The sequence below is a fragment of the Cervus canadensis genome, chromosome 17 (genome assembly GCF_019320065.1).
Source record: "Cervus canadensis isolate Bull #8, Minnesota chromosome 17, ASM1932006v1, whole genome shotgun sequence".
In the NCBI taxonomy this organism is placed as follows: domain Eukaryota; kingdom Metazoa; phylum Chordata; class Mammalia; order Artiodactyla; family Cervidae; genus Cervus; species Cervus canadensis.
In genome coordinates, this window is record NC_057402.1 from 40,674,264 (window position 1) to 40,701,336 (window position 27,073).

The 27,073-nt window shown below is 43.8% G+C and overlaps 1 protein-coding gene across 1 annotated transcript in view; it reads left to right on the forward strand.

The window, feature by feature from the left end:
- The first annotated feature begins 2,961 nt into the window (after positions 1–2,961).
- MTMR10 (myotubularin related protein 10) overlaps positions 2,962–27,073 on the forward strand; it is a 38,030-nt gene continuing 13,918 nt past the window's right edge. Inside the window, exons 1-6 of the mRNA XM_043489434.1 lie at positions 2,962–3,471; positions 4,020–4,080; positions 15,175–15,311; positions 17,574–17,646; positions 18,096–18,238; positions 23,883–23,973. Coding sequence (XP_043345369.1) covers positions 3,412–3,471; positions 4,020–4,080; positions 15,175–15,311; positions 17,574–17,646; positions 18,096–18,238; positions 23,883–23,973 — 565 coding nt within the window. The 5' untranslated portion in view covers positions 2,962–3,411. The remainder of the gene's footprint in view (positions 3,472–4,019; positions 4,081–15,174; positions 15,312–17,573; positions 17,647–18,095; positions 18,239–23,882; positions 23,974–27,073) is intronic.

Below are 27,073 nucleotides of genomic sequence, written 5' to 3' on the forward strand. Positions count from 1 at the left end.
TGTTAATGCATATATGTGGAATCTAGAAAGATGGTACAGATGAACCCATTGTGGGGCAGGAATAAAGACGCAGACATAGAAAATGGACATGTGGACACAAGGGAGGGGTGGGATGCATTGGGAGAGTAGCACTGACACATATATACTACAATGTGTAAAACAGATAGCTAGTGGGAAGCTGGTGTATAGCACAGGGAGCTCAGCTCAGTGCTCTGTGATGACTTAGGATGGGGAAGGTGGGAGGGAAGCCCACCTCAACAGGGAGGGGATATATGTAAACACATGGCTGATTTGATTCATGTGCAGCAGAAACTAACACATTGTAAAGCAACTGTACCCCCCAATAAAAATTAACTTGAAAAAAGAAGAGGCACCAAAGTGAGTTCTGACACCCTGCACCCACCCACCATCCACCTCCCACCGCTCAACTCTCTCCACTGTCTGCAAGCCCAGAGTGCTCTCACCAGAATTCCATCTTTCCTACTTGATCTTGGGCTTCCCAGCCTCCAGAACTGTAAGAAATAAACTGCTGTTTAAGCTGCCCAGTCGGTGATGTTTCCTTAGGGCAACCCAAGCAACACTAACACAATTAGATATCTGAAAAGGTCCTAACATTTAGGGTAGGTCAAGACAAATCTGGAAATCAATTTTTTGGTTTTTTAATTGTATGGTACTTAATAGAGTTGTAGATCCTAAAACTTGTATGGCAAAGCCCAAGTCACAGTAAGCCATTTCAGCATAAAGAAAGATCCATACATTCCTTGCAGAGCATGTGTGGGAAAAAAATCCATTTTGTCCAGTTTTATTAAAGTATAATTGACATATATCACTGCACAAGTTTAAGGTGTACAGTCTAATGATTTGACTCGCGTATACTGTAGAATGATTACTGCAGTGAATTTAATTGGCATTCATCATCTTATATAAATACAGTAAAGGGAGAGAGAAAAACTTTTTTTTCCCCTTGTGATGAGAACTCTTAGGATTTATTCTCTTAACTTTCCCATATAACATATAGCAATATTATATTATTTCCCTAGTACTTACTTATCTTATAACTGGCAGTTTGTAGCTTTTAACCACCTCTCTCCTCTCCTCCCACCCCCTTCCTATGGGAACCACAAATATGATCTCTTTTTTCTTAGTTTTTTTTTTTTAATTAATGCAGATGAATCACAGACAATTCATAAAAAGGTGTTAAATGTATGTGTACAGCAGTATCTGTAATACCTATAACTCAATGGACTTGATATTTTAAAGTACAGTTATAGTACCCGAGCAAAATGGAATCATATGTCACTGAAACAAGTTAACCAGAAAGATCACTGGGGTTCTGGAGCCAAGATAAATTTTTTTTAAAGGTAAATTTTGAAGTCTTCTTTAAGTTTTGTTGTTTAGTCGATAAGTCTGTCCAGTTCTTTTCGACTCCATGGACTGTGGCCCACCAGGCTCCTCTCTCCATGGGATTTCTCAGGTAAGAATATTAGAGTAGGTAGCATGTTCTTCTCCAGGGGATCTTCCCGATCCAGGGATTGAACCCACATCTCCTGCATCACAGATGGATTCTTTACTACTGACCCACCAGGTTGTTGTTCAGTTGCTAAGTCGTGCCCAACTCTGCCATACCAGGCTTCCCTGTCCTGCACTATCTCCCTGAGTTTGCTCAAACTAATGTCCATGAAATTGGTGATGCCATCCAGCCATCACATCCTGTCACCACCTTCTCTTGCCCTCAATCTTCCAGCATCAGGGTCTTTTCCAATGAGTTGTCTTTTCCCATCAGGGAGCCAAAGTATTAGAACTTCAGCTTCAGCATCAGTCCCTCCAGTGAATATTCTGGGTTGATTTCCTTTAGGATTGACTGATTTGCTGTTCAAGTGACTCTCCAGAGTCTTCTCCTGCACCAACACTTGAAAGCATCAATTCTTCACGCTCAGCCTTTTTTATGGTCCAACTCTCACATCCAGTACATGACTATTATTGTAAAAACCATAGCTTTTACTATCAGACATTTGAACCACAAGGGAAGCCCCTTAAATTTTTTAGTGTTTCCATTAGGAACACTTGTCAGAATGATTGTGACTCAGATGGTCGCATTGGAGCTTCCCTATGGCATTAATTATAAAATGCTAGATTAGGGATTTATTCTTCAAAACATAAGAAAAACCTAGTTTCAATTAATAATTTACCAAAATGTAACATCAGCAGTCCCCTTCCACCCAAGTCGGCTCCAGTTCGGAAACATGCTAGAGTTCAGAAATGCTCTGGGCTTCATAAGCTAAAGGTAGCTGGTTCTTTGCAGTTATTGGGTCCATAGCCTATTTGGTCCAAACAGTTAAGGTCTACCTCTCGCTGGGCTTTTTGATCATTTATCTGCTCACTGGTATTTTTACACGTTAGGATAGCCAAGAAAAGAAAGGAAGGTAACTTGCTTAATATCTTTGTCCACACTGGAGTTTAATAAAGAGGGTAGAAGTTAAAGTAAACGGAGGCGTTCAGGTTGCCTGGCAACGTCCTCTGTCAACAGCCTCAGCATCCCGCGCAATTCAGCAGGACACCCCAGTCTCAAGGATCCATGCACGGACAGACACACCGGGTGATGGGAGATGATCTCCCCCACTGTGCACCTTGAAGGCACCGCGCTGACGGTCTGATCCCGGTCACTGCCTGCTGCCCCAGGCCGCCTCCCCGGTGCCCGCCCGATCCTCACAGGCTGGCCGCAGACGGCGTGACCGGTCGGTCTCGGGCTACAGGGTCCCCTTTCCCCGCTCTGGGCTCCTCCTGACTACGGAAAACACCGATCGCGAGAGCTGGGGAAGTAGCGAGCGGCGTCCAGGGACCTGTCGTGACCCCCGCCGGCCTCCGTACGTCCCCGTGACCCCCACGGATGGCCTTCGTGACACACGCCGGCCGCCGTACGTCCCCGCGAGGCGCCGTGACCCTCGCGGGTCGCCCCCGTGACCCCAGCCGGCCGCCGTACGTCCCCCTGGCCGCCGTGGACCCTGCCGGCCGCCGTAGGAGCGCCCCCAGCCCCGCCCGGGCCGCGCTCTCAAGATGGCTCCCGGGCCTCACTTCCCCCCGGCGCACTCGCTGAGGGCAGGGCAGTGGCCCTCTGCACAGGCCTCGCGTTCAGGCGCCCGCGCAGCCTAGAGGCCAGGAGCGGCCGACCGCCGGCCCTGCGCGAGCAGTCTCGCGGGGCGGGGCGGGGCGGGACGCCGGGCCCCTTCCGGGGATGGGCCCGGGCTCCTCCCCGCTCGGGCGGGCGCTCGGCCGTGTCCCCGCCCGTCAGCCCGCCCGGCCCGGCTGGCTGCAGACCGAGCCCGGGCAGTCGCACCGGGAGCTCTCAGCCCGCAGGCGTCGGGAGGCGGGTCCCGGGCCGCGACCGGGCCGTGCCGAGCGGGCGGCCGCATCATGTTCTCGCTTAAGCCGCCCAGACCCACCTTCAGGTCCTACCTTCTGCCGCCGCCCCAGGTAAACAGCCGTCTCCCCGCTACGCCCTCTCATCGCGCTTCCGGGGAGCCGCGCGCGGGCCGGCCCGGGAGGCTGTCCCGGACTCCGGACCCCGGCCCCGGATTCCGTTGAGGGGAAGCCACCTTCCAGCGAGCCCAGCCGGCTCGGTGGAAACTTGCAAAACTCCGCCGCAGCCGTTGTCGGCTCGGAGACGGAACCCCAGGGAGCGATCGGACCTGGATTTACTTAGCCCTTTGCCCGGCGGCTGTCCATGCTGTGACTGCCGGCGGGATTGCATCGCCTGCGGGCTTCTAGAGGAAGGGGTCACCTACCTGTGTAAATGTGAACACCTGGAGGCGCCTCAGGCGGTTGTGCAATAGTGTTTTTATGGTCCGACTCCCAATACCTTCCCGAACAGATCTTTACAGGGGTTTAGTAAAAATGTGAAAGAATTTAAGTGGGGGGATACGTGCCTGTCGCGTGTGTCATCACTTAGAAAAAAAATTTGCCTTCTCTCACGGAGTGAGGGGGGGATTTTGATTTTGATTTGTTTTGCTAATGTGTTTCAGACTGACGATAAGATTAATTCGGAACCAAAGATTAAAAAACTGGAGCCCGTTCTTTTGCCAGGTAAGCATGAGAGTTCTGGCAGATACTTTGACAGATACTGGCCTAAGATTATTTTACCAACTAGTATCATGTGGTTAACTTTACTCATTTACTTTAAACTTTAGTGAGTTAAACATCTAACAACTGTGGAGGGGGGAAAAGTTGGTTAGAACTAAAGGACAGCAACAAAAAGTAATGATTAATTGATGTTTGTCCTTGAAAATTGAAGCATCATAGAAAACTGTCAAGAATGTCATTACGTCATTTTCTTTTTGTCTCCTGAAATGTTCTTTTTTTAAGCAGTCATGAATTGCTTAGGTAGTGAGAGGACACTGCTCTTCATGCCCATCTGCAACTTCATGCGTTTGTGGTTAATAGTCAGATCATCATTTCAATAGTATGAAAAGCAACTTTTATTATGTCTCAGTCTCTGTACTAATAACAAAGCTTAGTGCACTTTGAATCACTTACTTGGCAGTTGTTTTTTTGAAGGTGTCAGCTGGCTGTGTTTGCAAATCTCCTTGTTTGAATTTAGAATGGAGTTTCCCAATAGAGACACTCCAGACATTTTGGGCCTGGTCATTGTTTAAGGGTTGTCTTGTGCATTGCGGGCTATTCAGCATCATTCCTGGCCTTTACCCCCAGATGCTAGGAGCACCCCCTCCTCTACCTTTTGTGAGAACCAGAATGTCTTACTAAACTGTTTTGTCAGCGGAGCTCTAAGCACAAAACTTTCTCCCTGTGGAGAAGCACTGGTTTAGAACAAAATTAACCTTAAATGACCTTAGAGGTATCAGTAAGAATTGATGGTAAATTGTTACACACTTTAGTTTTAACGCATATAAGATATTTATTTGACTGGTAATTTGAATTGTATAGTAATCATATGACAGTTAGGAAAAATCAGTAGTTTAACTCGATTATTGGGGAAAGTAACCAGGAGAGCCCATTTTAAATCTGAAATGCTATCAAATACCAGTCTGTGTGGCTACTATCGACATTTTAAAATCTCAGTCATTACTTAATGCTAAATCTGGTAAAATGACTAAAGCTCTATAAGTAGTAACTGAACAAATATGGAAACTTTAAATTTTGTGCTGTAAAATTTTAAATGTTAAGTAGGAACAAACAAATTTAAAACATCAGCCTTTGGTTCCATGTTACAGATGTTAACTTTTAAAATTGTTTCAAACTTAATTATGGAAGTTAGTTATAAATATTTTCTCTTTATTTTGTTAATGCTTTTTAGCCAAACTGCATGTACTAAGTAATCCTTTGCACTTGTCCCCAGAGTGAAGAATAGAATTAATAAATAAACTTTGCTCCTTGTGTGTGATCTGTTTTGGCCTTAGTCACTCTGGTCTTTTAAATGTCCCTGCGGCAAGCAGTGCTCATCCTGAATGAGAGCCTGTGAACTACTGAACTTTGGCTCCTTTTGCTCTGACTGAGCAGGCCCTGTTCTTTGATTCCCTGCTTCCAATACTTGATTTGATTTGACACTAATAAACCACATGGTCTTAGCTACAAATGATAGAGCTTGATTTTCATTAACTTCTGTGTTTAAGATATGCTTGTGAAAGTGTTGATACATATCAGTAAGCTCTAAGAACTTTGTGCGCTTAGTCACTCAGTCGTGTGCAACTCTTTGTGACCCCATGGACTGTAGCCTGCCAGGCTCCTGTCTCCATGGGCATTTTCCAGGCAAGAATATTGGAGTGGGTTGCCATGCCCTCCTCCAGGAAATCTTCCCAACCCAGGCATCAAAGCCAGGTCTCCCACATTGCAGGCAGATTCCCTGAGCCACCAGGGAAGCCCAAGAATCCTGGAGTGGGTAGGCTATCCCTTCTCCAGGGGAACTTCCCAACCCAGGAATCGAACTGGGGTCTCCTGCATTGCAGGAGGATTTTTTCCCAGCTGAGTTCAACTAAAAACTGGTTCAGTTGCTAAGTCTTGTCCAACTCTTTACGACCCTATGGACTACAGCACACTAGGCTTCCCTGTCCATCACCAACTCCTGGAGCTTGCTCAGACTTATGTCCATTGAGTTGGTGATGCCATCCAACCATCTCATCCTCTGTTGTCCCCTTCTTCTCCTGCCCTAAGTCTTTCCCAGAATCAGGGTCTTTTCCAGTGAGTTGGCTGTTCGCATCAGGTGGCCATAGTATTGGAGCTTCAGCCAGCATTAGTCCTTCCAGTGAATATTCAGGGTTGATTTCCTTTAGGATTGATTGGTTTAATCTCCTTATAGTCCAAGAGACTTACCTTTCTGTTAAAAAGTCAGAGTTTTCTGGGGAAGATGGAAACCTATTTCCTAACTGTCAGTGGTTTACTTGTCTTAGAGATTGCAGCTCAATCTGGATCCTCTTAGCCATGGTAGCGTTTTTTTTCTTTGGCTCTGTGTGTGCACACATGATGGCTTGACACCCAGCATTCTGTCTGCACCTAACCTGTTCCTCACAGAACGCTTAGTCCTAAATTAGCCTGTCTTTTGCCCTCCTTCCCCCTCCTGTTCATACCTTCTCCTGGCCTTCTCACACCTTTCCCATTCTTCCTCACTAGCCACCCCACCCTGCTTCACCGCTCGGGTTGCATCTCTGACTCCCGCTAGAACCTCTGCTGCTCTGTTTCTGGCCTGCAGCCACCTGCCCTCCACCTGTGGATCCTGGGAGACACATGGAGAGTAACTGCAGCATTGGTTATCTTAAGACCTGGGCTAGCTTAGGGCTTTTACTAAGAGAGCTTAATAATACAGTTCTAGCCTTCTTTATAGTTTAAAAAGAGGAAACTTGACCAAGTCACCTGTGGCTTTGCATAGGCACACGAAACAAGGAAGTAATTGTTCAGAGATGTAGTATTGGACGTTACGCTTTGGCATGGTGCCTTGGGTTCAAGGATATCCTACTTCAGCTGCCCAAAGTTTGAACTTTTAATTCAATAAGCAGATGAAAATTGGAACACACAATCAATTGTTTATTTGTGTGTAGTTACCATGTGTTCTGTTGAACTTAATGAGGCTATATTAAAATGAACTTCAGCTTTTATTAAGCATAGAAACAGAAGAAACTGACTAGAAATTTAATTTAGATGGTGGTTTATGTCAGTAATTCCCAGCTTGCCCAGTTTATGAAACTTGTTGAGGTGAAGGTTGTACCTAATTCAGCTTTGTGGCCCCGATGTCCAGATTCATCATTACCTAAATCTCATCCTTAATGTGGAGAAGACAATGGCAACACACTCCAGTGTTCTTGCCTGGAGAATCCCAGAGACGGGGAGCCTGGTGGGCTGCCGTCTATGGGGTTGCACAGAGTCGGACATGACTAAAGTGACTTAGCAACAGCAGCAGCATCCTTAATGACTGTGTTGTGTGTTGGTGATGCCAACACACAAATCATCCCAATCTTTTGAAAACAGGGAGAGTATGAATTTTAAACTGCATGTGTGCTTGTGTGTGTGTGTTCCAGCATATATAAGATTGTGTCTGTTTGGTAGCTGCTGGGCTGGCGGATGCCCTCTCTGAGCTCCTCCTGGGAGCCAGGCACCCAGGCTGCAATGGGGGGAGGAGTGGGCATGAATTGCAGCAGGGCCGGGGCAAGTTCACACAGCCTGTGGACAAGGCCGAAGGTGACCTGGGCCAGTGGGGCCCAGATTCTCATCAGGGCCTGACTGGCATCACATCGGGATGGAGTTTTTATCCACCCTTGGTCAAACTGAGATAATGAGGGAAAATGGGGCTTTTTTCCATAAAGCTAAATTGATGTGATTAAAAGGATTGTCCTTTATTCTAAGATTATGTCTTTCCAGCTTCTTTGGTGTAGATATGTTCTTCTGTTAGCAGCTGTGACTTTAATTTTTTTGAGTTTTTAGGTTAGCTCTTGTGTCACTTCCCCAAATTATTTTTGTAGTGTACCTGCTTTGTGGAATCTGAACTGGAGATCGTTCTGTAAAATTATTGTTATGTTAAAGGTACAGTTTAATGAGCACTCACACAAAGAACATCTCTTACTTTGTCTGCCTGGAGTCTTTCCACCATCTTCTGAAAAACGTACCTCTTCTCTTTTGACAAATTCTCCTTCCACATCTCCACCCAGCCCGGCGTTCTTGTGTGGCCAGTGAGGGTGATACCCCAACCCTAGACTGGCTGGCAGGCACACAGGTTTGCCTCTGGGTATCTTCAGATGGGCACTTAGGGAAGAGCTCCCTTTTGGTCGTGCTGCCTGTAGCTGAGGCTGCAGAGGACCTGCGCGAAAGAGTGATGTCACATTGAGAACTGCAGAGGCAGAGCCCCAAGGAGGGGGAGGGGGCAGTCTGGTGGTTCCCTTCTCCTTGAAGTCCAGCCGACACCAGAGACAGAATTCTTCTTCTTGCCAAGCCAGTTCCAGGCGTGTTTCTGACAGTTTCGATTAAGATCCTTAACTGATACATGATGTAGCCTGCAGGTAGCTCCTCAGAGCCACCCTGTGTGGCCGAGCTGAGCTGAGGCTGGTGAAGCACCGTCGGTCTCATCGTGGGGGGTGATTGAAAGGAGTGGGGCCTTTCAAAGGAGGTGAGTTCTCCCTCCTCTGTGTCTGGGACGTGGTCTTTCCAAGGATCTGCAGACTGGGAATGAGGACAGCCTGAAGTGTGTGGCCCCCAGCAGGGAGTGGACTGTGGCGCTGGTGCTGCATGTGTGCTCCCTACTGCCTGGCAGAGGAGGACCAAGCAGAGAGGGGGTCCTGCCCTGAGCCTTGGTCCCACTGAGGAGGGGCTTCAGTGGAGGGAGTGGAGGTGGTGGGGGCTCAGAGGAAGGGCACCTGAGCTGGACTGGGGAGGCCTGGGCTTGGGAGAGCACGTGCTCGGGGATCAGCTCCACTACCCCTTCTGTCTGCAGTGCCAGCAGCACTTCCACTAGATTAACCAGTAGAGCGATAATGAATGTGTGGATTGTCAGAGTCCTTTATAATCAGATCAGAAAAGGGTACGACCTTGGGCCATCCGGAAATGAAAATAGCCATTGTTGGACAGCTATCTGGTTTACTTGCATTTTTTTTTTTTAACGTATTCACTGCTTGGACCGTTCATGTATTGCTGTTCTTTGCCTCACCATAGGTCTTATTTCCTCTATCGAATTGTAAATCCCTTAAAGCAAAGTCTGTTTCAGGTGTCGTTTGTTTTGTTTTGTTGTATCTAGGATTTAGAGGTCACTGTAGACTGAATTTCATAGTATTTTAATTTTTAGATACCCTGCTTTTGAGAGACAAAGGCTTTTAATTGTTCCTTGGAACCGTGAGCAGTGTAATGAGCTGCGGTGTCTCCAGCTAGGTCTGTTCCTCACTGGGACAGCCTCCTGAGGATTTGGAGCCGGCCACTCCTCGGCTCCTGCTGCAGGACCTCAGGCCACCTTGGCGCTCCTGACCCTGCGGCTCCCACTCAGAAACTCTTCATGAACCTCCACTCCTGCTCAAGCAGGAGACCATCCCAGGTCTTTAATCTCTGTAATTTGCTGACCTCTGCTCTGCTTCCCAATGTTGATACCTGTCTTTCTCCAACCCAGATGACTTATTCCTTATCCAGGCCTTGGTTACTGGGATCACGTGTTCTCTCTGTCTTGACTGTCATCTGCCATCAAGATTTGCCTCTTCCTAAGGCCTGCCCTGCTGCCCTTCTCCAACCCCTATCATGGGCAGCATTTGCTGGGCCTGGCGCTTCATTCCGTGCTTGTTTGTGTCGTGTGTGACCCTGTGAGAACCAGGGGCAGCCTCAGATGGCTGGTGCAGAGTTTCAGCTTTCCTTTGTAACTGGTAGGCCACTTTAATTCCAGGACCTGAATTTCTCTGCATCCCAGGACCCTCAGGTCCTGGCTTTAGTGTTGAAAGTCCCACACCCGGGGATCCTCAGCCCCAGGCCATCTGGAACAGTCACTCACCAGATGTAAGGCCACGACTGAGCTATGCTTTGGGCCTCTGCACATTCCATAGGTTAATTAGCTTCTGTGTATAGTGAGGCTTTGTCTTAAGCTATTTTTCAAACTAAAATTTATGGGAAAGTTATTTTAATTCATCAGATATGTACTGACTTTCTAAATGTGTAAGATATTATGAAAGATAATGTGACAGGATTTTTTGGTTCTCAGGGAGTTAAAAACTTGCCTAGCTGTACCATTTAGAGACTTATTAATTTTAATTATATTTCCTTATTTATCTTTACAGATGAAAAGGTCTTGAGAAAACAAACTTTGACGATTTCTTGATCCCTTACCAGGTTGCAGTAGAATGTCTTGGCCTGTCATCTTCTAGTTCGGATTTTTCTCTGGTGCTTTTCGCATACCCTACACTGAAGCTCATTTCCTACTTTTTCTTTCCTGCGGCCCCTGTAGCTTCCTGCCCATGGTGTGCTGGCAAGTGCCTGAGGCTGAGGATCCTCCCACATGGCTGGCAGCACTTCGGCCTCCCTCCTCAGGGGAAGCCCAGGAGGACAGTCTCTGGGAAACCATCGAGGTTCTCAGGAGCTTTGAAGCTTTTGTGCTGAGTTTCCTCTTCAAGGTCACTAATTTAAAATGTAGCGAGAACAGTCTGATGGCTCTTGTGTGTCTGTATCTGTCCCCTCTGGGAAGAGGACTTTGTGTCCCCTATTTCTCTCCCGTCTGTGAGCTGGTTTCCTGGCCTACAGCTGCAGGACGTGGCTGGCAGCCGCTGAGGATAGCTCCTACCCAGGGTCCCCGCTTGTTTATAAAGTGTGAGCAGAAGACTGTTTTGCGAGCAGAGAGCCGGCTGTGTAATCCTTGTACTATAAAGCCTGGGTCTATAGTGTCATCAGCTTAACCTCCAGCCAGGTTAACTTGGCGCTTATTTAATGACGTGCTCACAAGAAGAAGCCCCTGCTCTGCATCTCCCCGTGAAAGTGCCCTCTTGTTCTTCTACCTCCATCCCGCCTTCCTGCCTTTTCTGCCAGGGGCTCATTTCCACTCCACGCTTGAAAAGTTGTGCAACAGTTTTCCTTGAAAGACCACAGCCCAGCGGATCTCTCTCTTACTTTGTTGTTTTATTTTTGGTTTGTATTGTTTGTTTCTTGTCCACTTTCTTTTCTTTGGTAATTTTATTTTAAAGTAAACGTTGTTGTAAAAGAGTACAGATAGTTAACACATAGTCTTCACCCAGCATCCCCTAATGTTACTATCTTATAACCTCAGTAAATTTAGCTGAACTAATAAATTAATTAGTCAGCCAGGTGGCTCAGTGGTAAAGAATCTGCCTACAATGTGAGAGACGAAGGTTTGTTCCCTGGGTCAGGAAGATCCCTTGGAGAAGGAAATGGCAACCCACTCCAGTATTCTGCCCTGGGAAATCCCATGGACAGAGGAGCCTTGCAGGCTGCAGTCCATGGGATCGCAAAGAGCTAGACATGACTTAGCAACTAAACAACAAGAAATTAACAGCACTATTAACTAAGCTGCAAGTTTTATTCACATTTCCCTAGTTTTGTTTTTTTTTTTTTACTAATGGCTGTTACCTGTTTTAGAGGTCCCGTCAGGACACCATAGTGCACTCAGCTATCCTCTCTCCCTAGCTTCAGTCTGTGACCATTTCTCCATCTTTACTGATGGATCATGAATTCTTTCATCTTGGCTCCTGTATCCTTTTGAAATATCCTTTCTCTCCTTTTTCCTCTCCCTCTCTCTCCCCCTCTTTCTCTCCCTCCCTCTGTTCCCTGCCCTTCCCCCCACCCCAACTGTGGCAGACACATCCAAGGGAAGTCGTGGATCTTCAGCACTGCTGAGTGGGCTTCCTGAGCCCCCTGAGGTCACTGCATCATTGCAGGTTGAAAGTGCCTGTTTTCTGACAGGACGTGCCCAAGTGCTTTTTCCAAGCCTCATTTCCCTAATGTTAAGAGTTGTCACTTAAGTGACTATATCTAGCACAGAGCTGGGCAAGCATCTTCTGTGAAGCCCCAGTCAGTGTTTGAGACTTTGCAAGCCCTGAGGTCTGAGACTTTGCAAGCCATGAGATCTCTGGTTGCAAGTACTTAGCTCTGCCTTTGTCCTGTGGAAGCAGTCCTGACAGTACACACATGAATGAACATGGCTACATTTCAATAAACCTTTATTTACAAAAATTGGGGGCTGCCATCTGGGTTGGCCCACCTCGAACCCATTAAACGCCTTCTGCTCCTTTTCATGTTTGTCTCATTTTTGCTGCCTTGGTGGACTGCATCTATTGTATTTTTGCCTATGGAGGAGAGTGCAGCTGGTGGGGAAGGGCTGCCCAAGTACAGATGTCATCAGCATGGTTGGCTAGCAGCACTACTGTGGTCGTGTGTCCTGTCCCACGGGCCCACCATCCCTTCCTTTCCATCATCATCCCTGCTCCCCTTCCCGGGATCTTGAAATCCTGTGGCGAGGCTTTTTTTTTTAAGCAAAATTTATCTGAGCATAACATACCCCCAAAATGTGTATGAATTATGTGTGTTAACCAGGTGTGTTTTTGTAGCATTGTTTTGAGACTCCGGGTTAATTGGCTCCTTGAAAGTGGCAGAGCATTGAATTGGTGTGGGCTCTGCTCAGTGAGCCAGGAGTTTGTGTAAAGAGCTCAGTGTTACAGGAGTGCCACCTCGAACTGTCTGAGCTGGAAATGACTCTTGTAGTTTCAGGGTTTTTTTTCCCCTCCAAGTTGACTGTCCTCTTACGATTGGTAGCTGTGATTTTCTAGTGGAGAAAAAAGGTTGAGTGTTCCGTTGCCAGATTCTGATATGGCATTTGGTAAACATTGTGTCCAGGGGGTTATGGAAGATTTAAATTTTATGTATTTGGGTTATTTGGTGAGAATCAACATATGTTGATGGCTAGCACTTTGAATCTGTAGTTCTGTTTGGTGCCTCCTGCTGCATCTCGATACAGAGCATTTAATTCTGTGTCAGACAGTAAAGAATCAGCCTGCAATGCAGGAGACCTGGGTTTGATCCCTGGGTTGGGGAGATCTTCCTAGAGAAGGGAACAGCTGCCCACTCCAGCATTCTTGCCTGGAGAATTCTGTGGACAGAGGAGCTTGGCGGGCTGTAGTCCATGAGGTTGCAAAGAGTTGGACATGAATGAGCGACTAATAACTTTTCATAAAGAAACAAGTTGAAATCAGAACACTTGCTTGTAAGTTCCAAGTATACTGCTTGCTTAAGATCTTGGTCTCTCTCTCGGTCCAGGTCCCTCATCTGACTCTCTCAGCTGATGAGTTGCTGAGAGAACCACATAGGAAAACATTGTGACCCTCCCACCAGAGGATTTTGCAGCTCTCTGTGGTGTGGCAGAGGAGCAGGATGGCCTGGGGTGGTTTTCCGAATTTGTGGTTACCGCTAGCACTTATCTCCTGACCCTCTTGGCACATGGCCCTATGACATCACTGGTTTCTGTCTGGCTGGAACCATGCCTGCCCCATTGGTGGTGCTGGTCTGGTGAACCCAGGGCAGTGAAGTGGTTCATTCACTTGTGTGCTAGCACTCATTGACTGGGCCCCAGCCCCATGCTCAGCCTTCACCTTACAACTACACTGTCAGCAGTGGAGAAAAATCAATCTGTGCTCTACCTCCAGGGGCATGTGGTCCTGAGGGTGGGACAGGCACTGACTTTATGTAGAGTGTATGTCATTGTACAGTAGCTGTGATTAGGGCTGAGAATTACAAGTAGATGATGCTGTGATTGATGGAGTTAATCTCTATAGAGGTTTTTCTCAGGCATTCCTGAGAAAGCGATTGGACTGATGGAGAAGGAAAGAGTATTCCAGGGAATGGGCACAGGGTACGAAGACCCCATGGATGAAAGTAGTCCAGCCCCTGAAAGTGACTAGAAGCCCACTGAGGCTGGAGAGGAGGGAGGGTGTGAGGACAATGCGGGGGCACGAGGGACCTGGCAGGCCACATGGAAGAGGCTTGTCTGCTTAAAAGGGACAGTTACTCCACTGGTCCAAGCCAAGAATTGGACATGAGCACATTTAAATTTAATCCTCAAGTAAATGTTAGGGTTCTGTTCTTAAAACTAGTCTTGCGCATTTTAAGAATTTTGAAAGTTGTCTTTGCAATTCAAGTTTATTTAAGAGAGAAGATTGTTTTGAGACAAGTTGTGTTCTGTGAATTGGTGGGTGTTTGGGTCTTGTCAGCAAACAGTTCTGTCCATCACTATTAGAGGGTTTATCAGGCAAAGTGGATCAGCACCCTAACCCTTCCACCGAGGACTCTAGACACGGATTATTGAAAAATATCCCTGGGTCTGATTGTATTTTAGAACTTGAAGGATTAATGATGACCATGGTTTAAATCAGTTACAGAAAATCACTCTTTTCAAAGAACATTATAACTTTTGTTTTGGTATCTTATATTTATTTCTTTTAACTCTTTTAACTCAAAAGCTATATTGTAGTTTTGTTGCCAACTAGTTATCATGTGAGTGCAGCAGGAAACTCGATTTGGCTTTGTGGGTTTATTTTAGGTTAAATGGGCTTCCCTGCTGGCTCAGGCAGTAGAGAATCTGCCTGCCATGCAGGAGACCCTTGTTTGATCCCTGGGTCCAGAAGATCCCCTGGGGAAGGAAATGGCAACCCACTCCAGTATTCTTGCCTGGAGAAACCTATGGACAGAGGAGCCTGGCAGGCTGTAGCCCATGAGGTCACAGAGAGTTGGACACGACTGAGCGACTAACATTTTAGGATAAATAGATTGCATTCTTAATCTTGAGATTAACACTGAACTGTTTCTCATCCCTTATGAAAGGAATCGAAGACATGGGCTTTGGAGATCAAGTCACGTGTTAATAGAACACAACTATCCCATCAAATAATACTCTGCAGGAGACAGGGCAGGTCATTTCTTCTCTGGGATGCCTTTCGGTAAATAATGAGAGGCAGTGTAGCACAGTAGACAGTGCAGACTCCCGCTCAGCCCTTCTGGTGGAACATCTCAGACCCAGGTCTTTGTGCCTCAGGTTCTGTATCTCACAAATGGAACACAGCGCCCCACTGCGGCTGTTACTGTTGTGAAGTCCTGGCTCAGTGTTTCTTCTTACTGTCATCAGGAAATCTTCCTTCTAGGTCACACAGCAACTGTTGACATTTTATGTGTGTTTATAGTTCACACAATGATATGTTTCTTTTTGTAAAGGAGAAATTGTTGTAAATGAAGTCAATTTTGTGAGAAAATGCATCGCATCGGACACAAGCCAATATGATTTGTGGGGGAAACTGATATGCAGTAACTTCAAAATTTCCTTCATTACGGATGATCCAATGCCATTACAGGTGCGTTTGATTTGTATGCTGTTTAATTGTATGAAGGCTTTATACTCTTATACCTTATACCTGGAGAAGGAAATGGCAACCCACTCCAGTATTCTTGCCTGGAAAACCCTGTGGACAGAGGAACCTGGTATGCTACAGTCCATGGAGTCACAAAGAGTCAGACACGACTGAGTGACTTCACTTTTATACTCTTATGCAATACATATTCTTACACAAAGCACAGATATGGAAAAATTACAATAAAATTATTAATAAGTGAGTAATGTAAGGTTGGATCTCCTTGCAGTCCAAGGGACTCTCAAGAGTCTTCTCTAATACCACAGCTCAAAAGGATCAATTCTTCGTCACTCAGCTTTCTTTAGAATCCAACTTTCACATCCAAAAAAAAAAAGACCCTGATTCTGGGAAAGATTGAAGGCAGGAGGAGAAGGGGACGACAGAGGATGAGATGGTTGGATGGTGTCACCAGCTCACTCAGTGGACATGAGTTTGAGCAAGCTCCAGGGGTTGGTGATGGACAGGGAAGCCTGGTGTGCTGCAGTCCATGGAGTTGCAAAGAGTCGGACACAGCTGAGCAAATGAACTGAACTGAACTGAGTGCAAGGTTAGGAATGTATTAAATTAAAATTCGAAGTAAAGTTTAAGGAGAATGTTGAGACGGGTGCAGTTAGTGAGATGGTTTTAAGTCACATTGCTATTTTTATCCTCTGTGATCTTTGCTTATGTAACCTTTTAAATAAGGGAGCTATTATTTCCTTCTAAATCTTTTAACCTACATATAAAAACAAAGAGATTCTTTTTGACTGGTCATAAAGAGAAAAAAGTATACAGCAAATAATCTCATAAATGCTGCATGTTTTATGTATTTCATAGTATCTAACTGGTATTTTTCCAAAAAAGTCAAATTCTTATTTTAAATTTCTAGTACAGTTAGAATGAAGAAAATATTGATTAATAACCTCTTGCTATTTTATTTTCTAACTGGATAAGAGTAGCTCCATATAATTTGAGTTCTCAAAAGTTCAGTCATTTGACAAACTTAATAATTAGGGACTTTTCCTCAATTCTCATTTTCTGTTTTGATTTGTAAAGTGTTATATACTTTACCCCCTAGACTTTTATTTGTGATAGTTATATTTGGGTGTTAATTCTAAACTTTTGACTGAAGTGTGTAACTATGGATAAGTATATTTCAATCTATTGCAGTGTGTAGGGATATTTAAATTTAAGGCATTTAGAGATACTTGCTATGTAGAGACATTGGCTTATTAGACTGTAAACTTGGGTTTTTCCTCTTGTTTTTAGCTTTATTTCTATCTTTGGCCCCAGATTTCACTGTAAATGAGACCTGTATACCTGGAAGAGCTTAAATCCAGTACCACTAGTAGAAAAAAATAAGCCAGTGCCCCACCAGCAGAAGGTTAATACCATCAGCTATGTCCTTAGTTTAAAAGTGTGTTTAAAAAGTGAGTTTAACAAACAAGCAGTAGTTTGACTAAAGATTTTTATTTCTGGTAGACTTTCTGCTCTAAAATCTCCATTGTGAAAATCAGGCCATGACTTTACCCATTAAAATCTGATGACTTTGAAGGCCCATTTCTTTACTATTTTAATGACAGTTTTACCTGAACTAGACATGCATGTGTTTGCTGTGAAGTGATTGACAGGATACTGTGACATACCCTGTAAGTTATAGTGACACTGTAGTGTGTAATCCGCCCTAATTTTATTGTTTAAAGTGTGGGAAAAAGGTGGAGAGAATGTGATCAAAGCAGGCATGTCATGTCTCTCTTCCTCCCCTGATTCCCACTGGAGTGTGTCCTGTGCGGCCACAGTGCCAGCACTGTCAGAGCTGCTGCTGCTGCTAAGTCGCTTCAGTCGTGTCTGACTCTATGCGACCCCATAGACGGCAGCCCAGCAGGCTCTCCCGTCCCTGGGATTCTCCAGGCAAGAATACTGGAGTGGGTTGCCATTTTCTTCTCCAGGGCATGAAAGTGAAGTCGCTCAGTCCTGTCTGACTCCTAGCGACCCCATGAACTGCAGCCTACCAGGCTCCACCGTCCATGGGATTTTCCAGGCAAGAGTACTGGAGTGGGGTGCCGTTGCCTTCTCCAACTGTCATAGCTACACACAGACAAGAGCTTTCTGTTCTTTTCAGAGAGCGTCCTTGCAGCTTCTCATCACACCTAATAGTAAGGCTTGTTATTACCATTGGGAAGTGATTGCTAACAGAATTAACATGAACATACTTTTTTATTTCAGAAATTCCATTACAGAAACCTTCTACTTGGCGAACATGATGTGCCTTTAACATGTATTGAGCAAATAGTCACACGTATGTATTATTCTTCACTCAGTTGCTAAATTCTTGCTTGAAGAATTATATCCCTCGAGTGCTTTGGTTGAAATTTTATTTCTGTAGGTTTTTTTCCTTTTTTATTTTTTGAGTCCCAGGAAAATTAATGAGAAAGTAATCAGTAAATTATTTTAAATAGAGATATAAAATATATGGCTTTTTATATTTTCTGGTATTTGTCCTCTTTTTAATTAAAACTTTAATCATTAAGTATAGATGGTAGTGATTTTGTGTAAAGAGATACCTTTGGTATCATCAGAAGCAGTGTTAAAACTGACCCCCCAAAGTTCTCAGAATCATATTTGAATGGGAAAGATTCCAGAGAGGCAGTACCCAAGTGGTGGGTGATCTTCCAGTTGTTCTCAGCAAGAGTTTGTTAAAGTATACTAAAGGGTAAGTATCAAGAAAGAAATTTTTTTCCTTTTCAGTAAATGACCATAAGAGGAAGCAGAAAGTCCTGGGTCCAAACCAGAAGCTGAAATTTAATCCAACAGAGTTAATTATTTACTGTAAAGATTTCAGAATTGTCAGATTTCGCTTTGATGAATCCGGTCCTGAAAGCGCCAAAAAGGTAATCCTGTTAAGTTCTGTCACAACTTTTGCACTGTGTTTATCAGTTGCAGTTCCTTATGGAAGTTCTCATTTCTCAGCTGCTCAGTTTTGTTGTTGTTTTTTTGGGGGGGGGGAAGTTATTAGATGTCTCCTTATGTAAAGTGGATGTCAGAAATGTTTCTAGAACTCTTTCCTTGGACTAGTTTATGGCTACTTTAAGCTATTCTACATAATTTTTTTTATCAACTTCTAAAATACAAAAAACTATTGTGTACCTTTTACATTAAGATCATTACCATCTGGTTTTTTTCTCATTAAAAAGATTGAAAAGATGATGCTATATTGTAATTGAGGTTTGGTAAGACTTAATTCAGAATCTCAGAGCTTTATCATCAAACTAAAAGCTCAACTGAGGTTACATAAGGTTAGGTAAATATGCAGTTATAGGAGGGGTCTAATAAATATTGGTATGATAAAGAAATTTTAATAAATTAATTTAAATGATATTCCACAGGGGCAACTAAAAGCTAAGGGCTTTTTAATTGCCTTGTTTTTCCCCTGCCTTCCAGGAAATGTTTACCGCAAACTCATGGAGTGAGATTCAAGGGCAGAAATTCCTTCTTTGAGTCCATATTTTGGCTTTAGTAGAGGAGTGAAGCTGGTCCTAAGCAACCTCCCATCCCAGCTAGTCTATGGTGCAGCAAGTACAGAGTCTACTAACAGAATCTCCAAGGGAGCCTTGCTCTCATGTATTGGGAATAGAGGAGCGATGAGGGAGTTTTGGGCCATGAGAAATGGGTGCATTTGTTCTCCATGGTCTGTAAACTTACTGTAGTTAATTTTCTGTTGATATCAGTGAGGCTATCGGAAAAATCTTATGGCAGCTATCTTCATGTACTTTGGTGGGGAGGTGATAAGTTTATTTTTAGAACCAGAGTCAACAGTTTCTTTACAGGAGGGCAAACATGAAATGAATATCTGAAGATGCCTGGCCATTGCAGCTCGGTTAGGTAGCAGAAGTGGTGGTGGGTTGGTGGCTGACCAGTTTTCAGAGAGTGTGTTAAGACCAACTTTCTGCATGCTGCAGGATGGGAAATTCAGCCAGATAACTTTTATGGCTGCTGTTAGCCATTCAGTTCTGCAGTTGTGATTTTGGCATTTTACTAGTTTGAGGTACCTGTTCTTATGTAGAAAGACTTCAGAATTAATTAGGTGGTAGATTACATATAAAATAGTTGAACCAAGTTAATTTTTAAAATTCCTCTATAGTTGTTTAATCAAAGCACCAGGAATCTGCTTATGGAAACATCACCTTCAGGACGTATAGCATGTCAAGAATAGGGACACCATTGGAACTGAGGGAATGGAGTTACAACAGGATTTTTTTTTTTTTTTTTTTTAAGTAAGAAATTGATACAGTGGCCCAACAGTCTTCCAGGAAGTTTACGTTTCTCCCATCCTCTATTCTGTGTCTCAGATGACACTGTGTCAGTCATTGAAAATCATAATTATCTAACTCCTTCTTGCGCCATCTAGGATATTTGTTGCTAAGTATAATTGAGGCAATAAAGCGTGAACAAATGAAAATTAAATTTAACAGTACAAAGTAGAAGCATGAAAGATGTTTCCACATAAATGATTAATTTCCAAATGAATGATACAGGAATTCAGAATATCCCTTATCTGTTGTTGCTGCTTGCAAGTGCTTCAGGGGCCTCACTGAACCATCTACACAAAACTGGCCAGGTGGCTCCAGTTTTTTATGCCCTTTCTGCAGACCAGATTGCTGGCAAAAATCCTTTACCCACTGTCTTAAAATATAAAAAGCAGTTACCTCACACCCAAAAGAAATACTGTTTTTGTACAATCATAAGGGGGGAAATACAGGAAAGAAACATAGGCATTAAGAATATAAATGGAGGGACTTCCCTAGCAGTCCAGTGGTTAAGACTCCGTGCTTCCACTGCAGAGGACTCAGGTTCATTCCTGGTCAGGGACTCACATGCTATGTGGTATGGCCAGAAAAAAAGAATACAAGTGGAGAATTTTTTCCCTGATTTACATATCTTCAAACACAGAGATTAAATCATGTATGGCTGCCAAAGTTTAATGTCTTCATGAATTTAAAACAAAAATTCTAGTATATCTTTTATTTCATGTGAAAATTTTTGTTTGAAACTAGGTCACAGTCGGGAAGTTACAGCTTGATTCTACCTCCTGGAAACTTTGAATACTGTTTTCTCTGGAAGTGCTCTGATTTTTGTAAATTGTTTTAAAATGACCAGATGCGTGTTCACAGTTCTCTGATGTATGAACTATTGATAATTTTTGGAAATACAGCAGTTATATTCCTATTTGAATTACAAAATCTTGAAATGTTAAATTGGTTCACGTATTGTTAAATATTGCTCCAAAGCCTTCTGGTAGTCTTATTTTGTTATTGCCTAAATATCAATCAATAGTATTACAAAAAATTACAATTTCCTACAATAGCCAGGGCAAATGAACTATTTCAGAAGCAGTTTTCAAAGGTGTAGAGTTTTTCTGAAAATTTTTTAATGCTTAGGGAGTACATTACAAGATTGGGATAATTGTACATGAAAATGAGACCTACTTTTTTAAGTCTCTTATTACACTCTTAGTGATAGAACCTAGGAACGTGGACATAGGCTTTCTAGGTAGTGTGTGTGGAAAGGCTGAAGGAAGAGGACTCCTGGCTTTCCTGCTCTTCTCAGAGTGTCCTGCAGTGACAGTGGGAGTGTGACACAGTTGTGTGTGCCTTTGTCTGGGTTCCCAAAGGTAGCTCGGACTGAGGTTACCTGAGCGGAGTCATGCGCACTTGTGGTTACACTGCTGACCAACAGCTTAGGTCCGGCTGTGTCTCCTTCCCCCAGAATCAACTGTAGTGCAAGAGATTTAACTGAGTCAGTGTCACAGTATTTTTGTAGTCTTCTTTAAATGCGAATGCAAAGGCTTGTTTCCTAACCTTTGTAAATATGATGTTGTGCTATTTTTAAGGGCTTTTTAGAAATGGGCTGCGCTGGGTTTTGCGTAACAGATAGGCTTGGTAGCCATAAAAAACATAATCCATCGTCAGTGATCTGTGGATTTCTTTTGTGTAAACACGGCCCCTGACTGCTTTCTAAAGGTCTCAGAGAAAATGATAACTAGTATGATGGGCTTGGAGTACTTCCTGACTACATTAGGAACTCATTCTGTAAACTGGTATTTTCAGTGCAGCTGTTCTGAAGTGCAGAGCGCCCCCAGAAGGTACTAAGGAGATGGCAGAAGTGTAGAGTCTCCTAGGCTTCTTCAGATGTGCACGGAGGCGTTGCCTGGTCTTCTCTTCTAAAGGACTAACGTGCTTTCTCCTTCCCTCACTTTATCACCTTACATCCTCTTCCCTCCTCGTTTTACTTTCCCCTTTAGCACTCACACTTGTCTCTTTTACTATAGACTTTCCTGTTGATCTGGTTCAGTGTCTGTCTTCCCCACTAGAATGTAAGCTCAGGGTGAGCACAGGGTTTGTGTTTGTTTTGTTCATTCTGAGTCCCCAGGACTTAGGACAGGTGGCTGCTCCGTAAGTACCTGTTGAAGGGAGGAGACATGGTGTCTGCCCTGGAGGAATTGAACTTCATAGTAGAAGTAAAACAGATCCCAGTATCCTCCTCCTTATCCATGCTCATGACTAGTATGTGAAGCCCTGGAAAGGACCACTCCACAAGCTCAGTTAACTACAGAGCATTGACCGGAGATGACAGCTTCAGAGAAAGAGTGGTTGGTTGATCACTGGGGAAGGGCTTCTTGAGCAGAGTGTGGAGAAGGAGGTGGCTGGGACCGAGTCAGACGGACCATATTCAGACAGGTGCTTCCAGACCAGAGACTGCTGAGGGATGGAATGGGGGGTGGGGGTAGGTACAGAGACAGAGGGCTGGTAGAGCCTGCCTGATGGAGGAGATTTAATTCAGCATGCAGGTATCTGGTAACTGCAGCAGATAATCCAGAGAACAGAGTTGTTGCTCAAAAGTTCATCTTTAGAAGAGAATCCTTAAGTGTTATTATTTTTTTTTTAGAGTATAGGAAAGCCCAGAGAGATGCCATAAGGCAGGTATGGCTTAAGATTGTGGCGTGGGTAGTGCTGAAAAATGGGACAAAAATGAAAAAAGAATCTTGAGTGCAACAAAGCTTATAAACTAATAAGCATGCTGCCCAGAGGAGTAGGAAGTGACAAGGACTTTTTCAAGGTGTAGATTCTGTAGTTTGCTCCTGGAAGAAGTGCTCTAAGGACTGGTGAGCAGGCAGGGGATGGAAATGCAGGTCACTGTCTGCTAAACTTCCCAAGTGGGATGGTCTCTAAGAGAAGGCTCTCCCACAGGCGTTAAGAATAGCAAGGTATTTCGTATGTTTCAAGGAGCCATTATTAATGTTGTTTTTTGTCAAAACTGAAACTAATGATAACCATTCTCCTAGTTTTATGTTTTAATTTAGTAAGACAGAAAGCATTTATTCTATAGAAGGCTTATAACATATATTTCTAAGAACTGACACATACTTACCAGTGAATAGAATCTGCATCAGCCCACTGCAGACATGGCTAATTTGACAAGGACTAACAATTAACTAAACTTCTTGCTTGCTCACTGTCAAAAGCATATCATTTTGGCTTAATGCTTTTTCTTCTAAAGGATAACTTTTTAAGTAAGGTGGTCTGTTTTCTCCTTTCATCTGTCTTCATTTTCCTCTGTCTGCTATGTGAGATTGTTTTCTCGTCTCCCGTCATCTAGTCCAGGGCTCTGTAAGCATGGAATACCATCCTTCAGTCTGTCCAGTAGCAGTTGAGGTTGACCGCAGCCATATCCCCCGTGTGCAGCTGCTTCTGAGGCTGGGCATGTGCTCGAGTTACCCATCCTCAGTGCAGTCTAGATTTCATCTTCATGGTTCACATGCCCAGACTAAGGCTCCAGGCAGTGAGTTGACTTCACACAGGTTCCTGGCAGGTGCTTGGTGGGGCTGGGATTCAAGCCCTGATCATTGGATTACAAAGACCATGCTTTTCCCAGCACAGGCAGAATCTCAGCCATTTTACTTAAGCAGTTGTTTTTTTTTTTTTTTATGTATCTCTTGTAACCACCCATGAACTTTTGGGTTTCTTACTAATTTTTATTTTTTTGTAGGAAAAAAATTGTAGCTTTTCTGTTTTTAGATTTTTCTAAAATCTAAAATGAGGTATGAACATTAAAAGAGCATCCCTTATACTGAGCCTTCCGAATTGCTGGTATTAAATAATTATCATCCTTAAAAAATGAAAATTTCTCTTTTTTTTTAGGAGTAGATATGTCACTGCCTTTTTTGAGAATGCTTCATTTACTTTCCCAGTTGTGTTTATCTGAGTAAAATTATTTCCCTGTTAAAATTCAGCTCAGCAAACACGTACTGAACACTTAGCAAGTAGTCACTGAAGACTGAACAGTGTCTGGGGGCATAGCAGTGAATGAGGTCCCTGGCCTGAGAGAGCCCATTCCAGCTCTGGGTCAGCAGGAAAACATGGAAACAAGTGTCCATAGACCCTGCCCCAGATGATGCTCCCCACACCCAAGGCCTCGTTGTACGTTTCATTTAACCACATGTGTTGAAATCAATTCTAAATGTAGAATTTTTCCTAGGTATGCCTTGCAATAGCTCATTATTCCCAGCCAACAGACCTCCAGCTACTCTTTGCATTTGAATATGTTGGGAAAAAATACCACAATTCAGGTAAATATGAAAATATTAACTACTGTGACTAACTTTACATTGTCTTAAATTTTATTCTTCTGTTTTATGAGAAGCCTCCAAGTACCTGAGCCTTAATGATTGTTGAATTATTACCTTCATAACTATTAGAGAATTAAGCAGTCTGTACTAAAAGAGATAATATTTGTCAGATTATTTCCTTTAAAAGTGAAGAACCTATAAGCAACTGTAACGAAAGGCTTATGGGAAGCGTGTTAAGTGTTTTACCTGCAGTCAGTGGCTTGTATTTTATGATGAAGGAAGATAACTCTCCCTCTCCACCACTAATTGGTAGCTTGAGTTAAAGTAATCTTACTTGTTAAGAAAACTGGAGGAAATTAAAAGACATCTGAAATTCATAATATTTTTTGGAAAGGTGTGATTTCATGCAAAAGCTGAAGTGGCTGAACTCTTTAATGAACTTCATTAAGTCAAAATGTTGACTTTATAATTATGAATAAGATTCATGAAAGGAAGATGAGCATTCATCTGAAGGACAAAAAAAAGTATATTTTAAACCGATTTTATAAAAGTGAATAGTCTGTTCACATAGATGTCAGTGATGACACCACCAAAGAAAATTGCAAGTGATCATATAATTCTGAGTTCTTTTATATACAAGTGTAATTTTGATCAACCGGTTTCCTTTTTTTAACCTCATAAAAGGCTAGAGGAAAATCAGTGAGGTCATGTGTCACTTCACCCCCTCATAGGTTAGTGACCATCTGTCTGTTGCTTGCTGAGTCTCATGCTTGCCCTGTCTTTACGGGAGCAGGATGACTCAGTTGCATGTTCATAGTGAAAGGTCCCTTCACTCAGCCAGCATGGTCCTGATGGGGAGCCTGTAAGTTACTAATTTTACTGGTCTTTCACATTTTGTTAGAACATGTATAGTAATCTAAGTAATGTGTGTAATAAAAGTGTATTCCAGTATCATCATGTTGTAAGTGCATTAAGATGCAGGAGCAGCACATAGCACCCGCAGATACATGTGGTGTCAGTGCACTTCACTGCTTCAGACGATTCTCCTGAACACTGCAGAGATGACAGGTGGAAGTCATAGCTTTTGTCTTATGGTACTATACTTGAAGAAATTGGATAACAAAATGTTTGTAACTTAATTTTTAGTATCAAAATATAACTGTTTGTAACTTAGGCTTGAACAATACAAATAATTTTTTCATTTCTTAACATAAAGAAAATCCACTTATTGTCTGAAGATGAGGTGCTGTAAGTCTTCACTAGGAGGTGGACAGATGGCCCTCTGGCACATCATCAGGCTGCACATGTGATCCTCGGGGTTATCCCTAATCACACTCTCACCTCTCCTAGGAGGGCCTTTGATTCCCACTGTTCATGATACAAACCAGCTGCCTTTTTTCTGGTAGGAATGAGTCCAGTGTAGAGACCTGCAAGTTCTGCACAGTGTGATGCCTGGAGCTCACTCAGGACAGTGAACTGTCTGATGCATTTGGTGACCTGAGGCCTGATTCCCTGACTGCTTATGGTTGTCTCCATCTACTCCTTGTGGGCATCTCTGGGATGTTAATATTTTAAATAGTTTATTCAGTCCATAGCCCTTCTACCACTGGGTTTCCTTATTCCCATCCATCACTTCTGTATCTTCTCACTTGTAGCTTGTCGAGAAAGTAATGATTGACGATTAACATGTAAAATATCTAGGAGCACTTACTATTGCATCCTTCAGACTCCTCCTCCTCGGCAGGCACTTTGTACACATAGTACTCAGCCAGAGTTGTGGGAAGGTTCCTCGTAGGGTAACATCCTTTCATACCCTCCCTGCTGTTGCAGAAGGTACACTGCATCTGTAAGATCAGAGGAGGCCTGAAATTTCCACACACTGCAGTCAGAATCCATACTGTGAATGGAAGACCCAGTAACCCTTGACCTTCCGGATGACACCTTGATTCAGCAGCTGGATTAGAGAAGCTCTTACTACAGGCAGGCAGGTGACAAAGCTGTTCTCACAGTTGGGATGAGCAGCAGGAGGATGTGCCCAGCAGTTATCTAAGAGCCTTTTAGCTGGCCTTAGTCGTCCTGAGGTTTTGTCTTGTGTTCAGCATCACTTGAATGCTTCTGGGAGGATCTTGATGTTTGGGAAGATGCCCGGCACCCGCGGGGTGGGACATCCCTTGGGACAGCCCCCACGCTGACACTGCGGGAGGCATAGGCACAAACAAGAACAATAGTTCTGTTTTTCCTCTTTTAACCTGAAAGCAACCACGAGGATGCTATTTTCACCAGTCAGTGTATTATTGGACAAATATCGTCCAAAAGATACAGGTCCATCTTTGTTATGAAATTGACAAGAGGTCAGATTGTGCTTCTAGACTAAAGAGTGAAAACCTCAGGTTTCTGGCAGGCCCAGGGTCAGCAGCTCCACCCTGTGACAGACCCCTGCTTACAGATGGGGCCACAAGATCTCGGGGTGCAGTGTAAACGCCACAGGAAAGTCATGTTTTCAGTGACGTCGTTTTGTTTTGCAATCTTATCCTCCTTTTGTAAGCACGGGTCTGAGTATTGGATGTTCCTTTCGGTGCTTATTGGAAAACCGCTTGCAGAGTATGAACTCCATTCAAAACTGTAGAAAGTTTTAGTTTTTTGTTTGTCAGTTCTTCTAACATTCTCATGTAGCTGTGAATGGTTGTGACTGGTGCTCGTGTCTCTGCAGTAGGAATGCATCAGTCTATACACCAGAATCCCTGTTGGGAGAGCTTTTAAAAGACAGTAACACTGGCGCCACCCAGCCCATGAGGTCTGAATGTTGCATCCGAACCACTTTGTTGACAGCTCTCTGGAACTTCTTCATGATCACAGTTCTGTTTTTCTCTTCCTCGCCCTCTGTGTGACTCTGATTTCTGCAGTGTCATTGAAGTGATGGGCTTTCTTTTCCTGTGTTGACCGTTTTATGGTCTTTACTGTTGCTTGAGGCCATTCTAAATATGGAGGGGCTGGTTACATGGAAACTCTGTAGGGCTGGAGTCTGGGATAAGACCTGTGAACTGTGTCACAGGAGCTAGTGAAGGTCAGGGTGCTCTTGACCTTGCTCCGTTTCCTGTCC